This window comes from Mastacembelus armatus, chromosome 8, assembly GCF_900324485.2.
Source record: "Mastacembelus armatus chromosome 8, fMasArm1.2, whole genome shotgun sequence".
Classification (NCBI taxonomy): Eukaryota; Metazoa; Chordata; class Actinopteri; order Synbranchiformes; family Mastacembelidae; genus Mastacembelus; species Mastacembelus armatus.
Window position 1 is genome coordinate 8438146 of NC_046640.1, and position 10074 is coordinate 8448219.

At 39.6% G+C, this 10074-nt stretch overlaps 1 protein-coding gene across 9 annotated transcripts; it reads left to right on the top strand.

The window, feature by feature from the left end:
• The first annotated feature begins 900 nt into the window (after positions 1 to 900).
• LOC113140689 (uncharacterized) lies at positions 901 to 9632 on the top strand. 9 transcript variants are annotated; one of them, XM_026324604.2, is made up of 7 exons: positions 923 to 1061; positions 2051 to 2118; positions 5090 to 5184; positions 6193 to 6361; positions 7231 to 7348; positions 7420 to 7578; positions 8385 to 9632. In XM_026324604.2, exons 1-7 carry the CDS (start codon positions 1021 to 1023, stop codon positions 8752 to 8754), a joined length of 1020 nt encoding a protein of 339 aa, XP_026180389.1. In that variant the 5' UTR covers positions 923 to 1020; the 3' UTR covers positions 8755 to 9632. The 9 variants fall into 9 exon arrangements, with proteins under 9 accessions (XP_026180394.1, XP_026180396.1, XP_026180391.1 ...); XM_026324605.2 differs by having other exon boundaries at positions 924 to 1061; positions 7420 to 7560; XM_026324612.2 differs by having other exon boundaries at positions 945 to 1012.
• Positions 9633 to 10074: the final 442 nt, after the last annotated feature.

Consider the following 10074-nt stretch of genomic DNA (forward strand, 5'->3'; position numbering starts at 1 on the left):
TGGAAAATGTTTCCAGAAGAACCTCGAGAATAACACAGACTGCGTTGGGGAAAATGCTCCAGAAATAAAAAAAAAAACTGAGATATAATGAATCAGTGCAGGCAGACGATTTGCATTTGATGTTGATTTGTACACTGGGTCATGTGCATGAGCTACATTGGCTGTGGAAGTGAAAACCTTTCCGGTTTAACTGCTGATTTGGTTATTTAAGTTTCAACAATATGAAACTAAACTAAAATCACAACTAAAATCTTACAGTCAGACTTCATAGATAAAAATGTCATCAACTGTATCAAAGTAAAAATAGTTGTTTTGCTGTCAAACCTCCTGTTTGACTGATAACATAAATATGGTATATAAAAAATAAAACTAAATAGATGTGCTTTATTTTTTTCCTAAGTGATAGATTTGAGTACATCTTCCACCACTGTGAACATGATAATAATAAAAAAGCTATCATTTTTACTTACTGCATGGCTTTGACTTAGATCAGCCGTTATGTTCAGCTTTTATGTTGTAATTTCAGACATTACAGATGACATGGCTTTACAAACCAAGGTAGAAAGTAATGCTATTCATCAAGAACTGTCTCCATAAATATCGAATTAATTGACATGGCTATGGTATGTAATATCTCAGCAGTTTTGATTGGAGTTCAAACATATTTCTACCTATTTCCCGCAGATCAGGATGTGAATATTCTTTTCAAACATTATATTGGATTATAGAGACGTGGTGCAGCTGGTTCCTGACCCTGACCTGTGACAGCTTTGGGTTTGTTTGGTTGCTAATGACCTAAAACTAAAATAATCTGCATTTAATCTTCTGATTGTGACTCAGGTCGAATGCTCGCTTCTCCTTTTCACTCAAGCCGTTCCCATCAGTCACAGCTGGTCCGGTGGTTCCCACGGCAACCGGTCAACATAGTGACGCAACACCCAACCGAAGAAGGAAAGAAAAGGAGAAACTTCTCAGAGATTTTACTCTAAAAGACAGAAGGACGAGTTCAACAGTGAGTGAATGCTGCTGAAATGTGAGTCACACTCAGGTCATCAGGCTGGGTAAGACTGATCTGTTACTCACTGACAATAATCAAATGTCAAGCATGACGTGATGAGTCTGACTGATTATTAGATTTTAATCTAAAGCAACCAAGGCCGTGAGAAAGTGACACTTTTATTTCATTTCTTCATTTCTTTAATTTATCATTAGTATCTAATGTTTTAGTTTTAGTGTCAGTGTGATGGTCTAAATACAGTAATGGAAACTAACTAAAGTACATTTACTCAAAGGCAGGACTTGAGTACAAATTTGAAGCACATAATATTTCTGCTCCAATAAGGTTTTTACAGTTTGGTATCAGTATATGAATTTAAAAAAAGGCTCTGATTGCCTCTTTCACCAGTTTGTCTCCATCTTTATATCATTTTTTTTAACATGGTTTTGTGTTAAAACTAAGTGATTTTGGTCTGTAGTCCAAGAATAATAAATCACTGCTTTATTAATCACTAAGTTTTATTAATAAATAGATTTTTCTCCCATGCACCTTAGCTCCTTTTTTACCCAGCAGAGGGCGCTGTACCCAAACACATACTACACCCAACTTGGCTCATCTGAAAATGCACAGGGCGTTTCAGGATGACTGAAAGCTTTTCCTTGTTTTTACTAAAAATGGGCCACATGCCTACAACAATCTGTGCAGATTGTGCAGGGCGTTGATGAGAAGAAACAGCTCATTTACGGTAAAGAGATTTGCAAACAAGCAGAGGAGCTCGGCAGGAGTCCACGCTGCAGATATGACCTTCCTGTTAGAGTTGCTGACAACATAAGCAGGAATTAGATCAGTTTCAGACTCAGAGCTTCCTGCTGTCTTACGTAAAAGGACAGAAGCATTATCCTCCATACTCAGGTCACATTATTCTGCAGTGACATATTACTATATCTGACATCATCAGATGCTGATTAACACTGAAGCATCAGTGTGTAAGGGTCATTTTATTGGTGAAACTTCTAAGTGTAGAGCCAATTTTAACTGCTGCTTTATATACAGTCCAGTGGAGTCCAGCGGGTCCCAGCCTAGAAGTCGGACCCCACCCAGAGGGTCACAAGAAAAATCTGGCAAGTCGTGACGTGATAATGAAAGTAGAAGAAAAACAAAGTTGTTATGTCCATGTTTTAAATGTTTTTGCACATGTGGTGAGATACTGGATAGTTTTGCTCTTTTTCAGGTCGGTTATTGAAACGAAAACATATGAGACAAATAAAGGGCAAATCTATTTGCAATTGGTCTGACAAAACAAAACATTTGAAGGCTTCACAGTGTATTCTGTGATGGTGGGCATGTTTTTCTATTTAGTTACTTGCATGCCTAAATTCAAAGGTTTGTGATATTGCACTTCACAAAGTTTGTTTAAAACCAAAAAATATCTGAACCCCTGCATGAGTGACAATATGAAACTTGCATGAGTGCACATGATATTCAGATTAAAGAAGAAAAAAAAAAAAGACGTAGTCTTTCTTTCCTGAACCGCAGTGCTGCTCTCCAAATACCATGTGTGTTTCACTAAAAAGAGAAACATGTTTTGGTAGAACCTGAAATCCACTTTGAAGTGATCTGCCTGTTGTAGAGGCATAAATATGCATGAGACTCTAGGACTTTTATTATAACAAAGATGAAAGACTTCATCGGGTGTCACATTTTCTCAGAAGAAGCAGGTTATGTTTTATGTCAGAAACATGAAAATGAAAAAAAAAGTCTTTATTATTCTGAGATGCATCAGTTCTCCAGAAGTTTCCTTTTGATCCTCACAGTGAATTTCAGCATGTCGCATAGACTTGGAACAACAAACTGTATGTACCTGTATCACTGCTAGAAATATTGTCAGTATACAAGTATACACTGTACCTCCAGAGAATTCATAACTTTATTCTTCAAAGTGTGAGGGTATATTATTTGAAAATTTCCATTTTGGGAGATGTTTTAGTTTTCTGGGGGAAATCTCTGACAGTTAGTGTTATGAACCCTGACCGATAACTGAATAGGCAAACTGGGCACAGGCCCAGGAGCCTACTGGGTCAGGGGATCCGTGGGCCCGAGCCTTGAAGTTTCCAAGATTTCTAACCACAGAGACACAAAAGCAGAGATGACTACAAAGACTTGCAAAATAACTACAGTGTGGTATGAAACAACCAAAAAGAGACTCAAAATAACAAAAATAAAACTTGAAATGACCTAAAAAGACACAAACTGGCCTTTTTGTGTGATATTAACAACTAGAGAGGCCCCAAACATAGAAAAAAACAAGCAGACAGGCTGATAGACACACTGAGAGAATGCTTTAATTAACAAAGGTAGACTTACAGATCACCCAGGGAAATATTAAAAACAGGGCTAAGTCCAGGAACATACAGTGGGCAACCAATCTAGGCAAACAGCCTAAGGGGAACAGAGAAAAAGCAAAATCCTAAACCAGAGAGACAATCCAAAAGAGGTAGTAGGTATGAAAATAGAAAAAGGCAGGTGTGGCTTTAAAAAAACTAAGGTACAAGCACAACAAACACTCTGACAGTGAACTGAGGGAATCAGTGCTGTTAAGGCTGAAAGACCAGGGATATCTGGGGTCTGCAGGGGAAATGATGGAAGTCGTGATGCAAAGATGCATCACTGATCAGTTATGAGCGCTTCTCCTATGTAGGGGGGTGCTGGGGGCTTTTGACGTGCCCAGACACTTAATGTCTCATAGTCCGTCCATGTTTTTTTTTATTTTTTGCAAATTAGGATTTTACAGTCCAAAATCATAAAGGCTGAATGGTGTCGGGTATTTACACAAGTTGTATGTAATATACAGACGAGAGGCATGAGTATGTCAGTGGAACTGTTCTTTATGCTTTAAATCCCAGTCCAACTGCAATTCAGTTGTAAATATTTAGTGTATCTGCATCATATATACATGAAAATACTAATCCAGGAGCTGAGAGGAGCTGAACTGTCATGAAAGCAGTTCAAGTGTCGGTTGTAATACGTTTTAGTGTTATAATGCAGGAATAAAATGATTTCAGCACTTCAGTTTTTTAAACTTGTAGAACAGTATGTGCAATTTTTCATTCATTTTTCACTTCGTCACATTTACCTAAGGCCTTGAATTCCTTATAACTGTGACTTTCCACTGTGGTATGACTACTTTTACTTAAGGACATGAGCAGTGTACATCTTTCACTGCTGCCAGTAAATCAAACTGTGCTCAGAGCCATCCTGACTGTCCCTCCTCCCAGTCAGTCCTTCCCAGGTCAGCTTCGTCTCCAGACAGGATTTCCTGTGTCTGAGCTGGGGGGCTGGATCTCAGGAACCACTCCAGTCCCCAGTCTTGTGACTGGGAATCTGTACTGGGAGGAACTGGAACTGTACTGAAGAAACGAGGGACAGCAGTGAGCTCACTCGCCCACCGTGGTTTTGTTTCCTGCCTTCATTGTTTAAAATGAGCAGGAAGGATGAGCCACCACAAAACCATCATGGCTTTTCTTTCCTTTTGTCCCTCTGTTGCTGTAATGGGGTCTCTGCTGTGGGGCTGGGCAGGGTTAATCATTTAACTGCACTGGGTGTCTGCAGCTCCAAAAGTTTTCTGTAGTGTATGTCCGCTCATGGATTAGCAAATACTAAAAAAAAAACATTCCAATCTAATGTGCAATATACATTTAGACTCATTATTCTTTTGTGTTTTGAATGAGTGTATCCAGTCCATATTCACATATAACACCTCATGTTGACAGTGCACAACATCTCTGCAAGTAACCAGAGATGTTGAAATAGTTAGATGAAATAAAATAGCTAGAGGGCCTAATGTATAAACCGGTCATTTAAAAGTAATAGCTAAATGGTAAGCTAAACTAGTTAATGGATAAACAGCTTAAGTAGCTGAAATGGATAAAACATTTGAACTTATGAGAAAAATAATGTTAAATTCTGAAAATAAAGTTAAACAAACATGCCATACTCATTTTTAGTTAGATATGGTCTAACTAACAGTATTTCTCCTGTTCTTACACAGTGATGAGTGACTGATAATGAAGCTCATCTCTCCTGTCAACACAGAGCTGATTCATTCCTGGAGACATTTCACATGCCCGGCCAACATGAAGAAAAAAAAGAAACGACCCCATAAAACTACCAAAAAAGAGCATGAAAAGGTATGGAAAGTATGACACAGCAGTCAAAGAGACAAAGAAACACACTGTAAAATGCTTCACTGTGTGTTAGGGTTGTTGATTGTGACACATGTATGACATCATGGCCAAATACAAGACTTTCAGATTTCCTAACTTTAAAAGGTGATATACAGTACAACATATATACAACTTCCCAAGTTGGGAACCACTGTTCTGGTTTATTGGGCAACCTTTTAGGGAGTTGTAGGCATTTTAATTACCACATCATCTACCAGGCCTAAGAACTGTCTAAAGGTATCTCTGTCTAAAGGAATGTCAGTCTATGAAACTTTGATAAGGTTTTACAGTATTACAGCCCCCAAAATCAATCAGCTCGTTCCTTCTCTGACAGCCCGACTTTGAGTTTTTCTGCTGTTGAGAAATTCATCAAAACAAGTTACCAGGCATCAAAGATTAAAGAGTAACAACAGAAAGCTGTTCACCTTTCACACCAACGACAAGATAACCAGACATCTTAGGGTGCAATGTGTAAAATGTGAACTATATAGCGACATCACCTTTAAAACAAACCATATTCCCTGTCTAGAGCTTTGGGGGGGGACAAACAAACCAAGGGTTGAAGCTGTAAGCAACATAAAAGTCACCCATTGGCTGAATAACAGTCACTGCGATGCTTGGATTACCATCACATTTTGCTCTTTGTTCAGGATCCCCGGAGGAAAATCTGTAAATTTAGTTCAGTGCTAATTAGCAAATGTGAATGTGCTAACACACTAAGATGCTGAACATGGTAAACATTTCACCTGCGTAATATCAGCATGTTGGCACTGTTATTGTGACCATGTTAGCATGCTGATGTTAGCATTTAGCTCATAAACAATCCCTGAGTACCATGGCTGTAACACGGTTAACAAGCTATTTGATTTGATCAGATCTTGAAGCCTTGATGAGAAACTAATTGTTCCATGAATATACTTGTGTAATATACTGCTATAAGTCATTATCATGTTTTCTGAAACACGGTTTAAGGTCTCCAAGGACAAAGCCTGTGAGGCCTTCAAGAACAGGTCTGAGTTTGAGAGCTTCCTGGGCGAGATGATCAAATGGTTTTCTGGTCACCAGCAGCAGGTTTATCAGCTCTTCAGCCTCAGTGACGCCAGCGGAGATGGATCAGTCAACGCAAAGGATTTTGAGCTGGGTGATGTATCTCCTCTGTACCCCCCCCCCCCCCCCCCCCCCCCCCCCCACAAAGTATGAATAAGCAGTGAAAAATGTCTGTGCTGCCATTCTTCTTTCTTCTATGGACACAATTACAGTATTTTCTGGGATTATACACTGAGATCTGATTGTGGGGCTCAGATTGAAAACTCCCCTTGTAATTTCTGTTCCATCTATTTTGAATGTCAGCTAGAGATAATCCTGAAAGAAAGTAGAGGTTAGAAAGAGATGTGTGAGTCACTATGAAGTAAGTACCACTGTGTGGTTGCACTGAAGTTTTTATGAAGGATACTGTGAATCAGACTTTTGATAATGAGAATAGTGGCTGCCTCCTCAGAGATAAGAGCAGCTGGCTCTGGGAAACAAAACCAGGACAATGTTCCTTTTGTCTGTCAAACTTCAGACACACAGTGGAAACTACACTTTTGTGCTGAAAGATGTCTGAAGAGCTCCAAAGAGCAGATTTCAGCTCATAACTGCAGGATAATGTTGTAGCTTCGAGGTGCAGACTGGAAATCTCTTTTCAAAGAGGAAGAAACATGACAGTATGTTGTAAATAAGCTGCTTTTCAGCTTAACCAGGTGTTTTCAAGCTAGACTCAAAAAAACCTTCACAAAATAGAATCAAAGCAGTGACAGTAACTCACACCCATTTTATGTTAGTTAGATTTGTTGTGCTTATGGGAAGAAAAACCATATTAAGGGCAATATGACTAAAACAGATTCATATGTGTGTTTCAGACAAGGGTTTTTGTCCGATTATGGTCTAAATGTTGTTTTAAAGATTCCCAATGTAGAAGTTCACTGTTGTACCATTTCAGGTCTAAAGCTTTTCTCGTTCTTCCTGCAGGTCTGATGAAGTTAGGCGTCCCTTGCCAGCAGTTCCAGCTCATCACGCTGACTCAGCTGCTGCAGAACAACAACACGATACGTTATCAAGAGCTAGAGAGACAAGTACAGAGACTGAGGTAACACAAAACTGCCATGTATGAGCATCTGGTGTTTCTGCTTTTCTTAACTGGGCTGGTTTTTCCTGTAGATTAAATGACAGCAGCACAGAGGTCAACGCTAATATGTCGGGGGAGGACGTCATGAAAAGACAACAAGCAGCTGAGACAGAAGACATGACTGGTTTGGAAAGATGTGCCAATGGTCAGCTGTTAAACCCTAAACATGACAGGTATCGACACGAATGTGTGTGAGTACAAAACTCACAAACACAATGTATAATGTTAAAGATTCAACTAGTGTGTTTTATACAAATTTTCATGCCATCACGTTTTACATTAACTGACACTTTTAATTCTATATTTTACCATTTTTTCTAAAGATGTAATGGGTCTCTGTAAAGTAGTTAGAACTAGATCCATTATTACTATTAAGCTATTATAATCTTTGACTGAATAATGTTGAACACAGGAACATATACAATACATGCACATAACAGAAAACATTTTACTGTAGAAGAAGAACTTTTTCTTCAGGTAAAAAGTTCATTTAACACTAAACTGTTTGTCAAAAATACTTCTGTACTTGAGTAATCTTGAAACGTCTACATGAATATACACAGAAGTACCTCCTCCACCACTGCTTGATACAGACATAAAACCACAAAATTACTCTGTCAGTTGTATTTTGAGTAAATGGAAGGAGCAGCACAACATTACGAAACAGTCCGTGAGGCTGAACTGGAACAACATACAGGCCATTTAGACCAAACCTTCACCAGCCAAAGTTATTTCTGACTCTGAGATGTCAGCAGTGCATCCCACTGTGTGACTCCACTGCATTCAGGGCCTGAAATTCCAGCTTAAAGACACATCTAGACTCAACAGCTTTGTAAACAATGGAGACAGGTGGTGCTGCCTAGCTGCCATGTTTTTTGTGTACGTGTGAGAGAATTCCATTATGTCTCTGCAGGAGCTGTCACATACAATGCTGTGTATTGCTGCAATTGATTATGTCATGAACAGCAAATAATGGGTGACCCTCTAAAATCCACAGATTCATCCGTCTGAGTGTCCGACTGATTCCCTTCGAATCCTCTGCAGCCCATCCTGGAAACTTTGAGGTGGTTTTGTCGAGCAGAAGCAAAGTTTTCAGTCTGATCAGGATCATCCAGGACCAGGTTGGGATCCAGACCTCCAGACTGGAGGTTTTCCGAGGCAGACTGCCCACAGAGGAGGCCTTCCTGCCCCCACAGAGCTCCCTGGAGGAGTGTGGCTTCAAAGGTGGGCCAGAGCAAAGTCCTTCAGAGGACACTGTGTACTACGACTACAGGCTGTTGTTTGTAGACTGTCCGCTCCTCAACTGTGATCACTACTTCAGTTTAAAAACTGACTCTGCTGCCAGGAAGACCAGATATCGTCCATAAATAAAACACATAGGGGCACAACACAATACCAAAGCAGTCCGCAGCCATCATATAACAAAGACATTAGCAACATGGTGACTGTGGTGATCACTTATGTTATTTTGCATTACGGGCATTTTTTACATTAGCAGCACAACCCAAGGTACATGGTGGCTTCGTACACAAAATCTGCAGAAACAAACAGCAATAAATCAAAGAGTATTTAGGCAATAACAAAAGAATGAGGTTTTAATCCAAACATTAAACACATATTGAGAAAATAACAAGCAGAAGACGCCAAACTAGTATGTTTACAGGTGTCCACGCCTGTTGTTGTTTTACACTCCTCAACTTCATTCCACCAACTGCAGATGTTTAGTTGGTGCTAACAGCAACTGAATCAATCATTCAAGCACAGTCAAAATTACTTGCATTTGCCTCCAGTTTGACATTATTCAAAATAAAACTGACTTGTTTCATAGATCGTCTGAAAACAAGCAGGTGCTGCAAATCTCATGCAAGTTGAAGCCTTGTCGTAGATGTACATCCTGGTACAGTTAGATTCATGCTGTGTGAAACCTAGGATGTGCTGCCATCTCCTCAAAATCTGAGTGGATGTGAAGAGTGTCGTTCTCAGGAGGAGCTTCAGTACAGCAGATCCTCTCAGGGTGCTGAGCAAGCTGACAAAGGAATCAATTTGTTTTTTATTTCTAGCAAATGTTTGATGCACGAGGCAGGTTTGAGGCAAAGAAAAGAATTATTTAAACTGTTATAATCCAGTGTCATAGTTGTCATCTGATCAGTTATGCAAAACACTTCATGGGGTCACAGTTTAGTTTTTGACTTTAATGTGCTATATTTCAATTATGTGAAAATGAAATAAAAATAATAAAAGCCAACTAATGTAGATCAAGTTGCTGTTACATAAATGGGACTGGGTCAATAATTTAAAAATGGAGGGCCCCAACTGAGCATTAAAACCTGCAGTGTAAACATAAAGTTGAACTCAACAGGCAGGAAAGTTTGGTCTTTTTATGGCGGAAAGCTGCAGGGATCTTCACACTCAGCACCTTGTAGCCTGTTTACAATTTAATACGCAGTCAGATGTGTCCACACAGGGATATAATTTAAGAAAGAGTGTGCAATGTTCACATTTTATACCAAAATAAAGCAGTGTTTTTGATCAGGACCTCAGGGGGCCACAAAGACCTAACTGTCCTGCTCTGGAGTCGGCGGAAAGTGCTTGGCTGGTGGAAACCACAGAGCAGCTATAAACAGCAGTTGGTGGCGGCTGCTGAAGCCTGCCATGCAGCCGACACACCCAGCAGCTTCCCTGCTGCT

Bases quoted from the DNA above. Each gene is read 5' to 3' on its own strand.
- LOC113140689 (XM_026324604.2), top strand. From the start codon at position 1,021: ATGCTGCTGAAATGTGAGTCACACTCAGGTCATCAGGCTGG. The intron at 2,119-5,089 runs GCAAGTCGTGAC...CTGTCAACACAG, and splicing joins AGGGTCACAAGAAAAATCTG to AGCTGATTCATTCCTGGAGA. The intron at 5,185-6,192 runs GTATGGAAAGTA...ACACGGTTTAAG, and splicing joins CCAAAAAAGAGCATGAAAAG to GTCTCCAAGGACAAAGCCTG.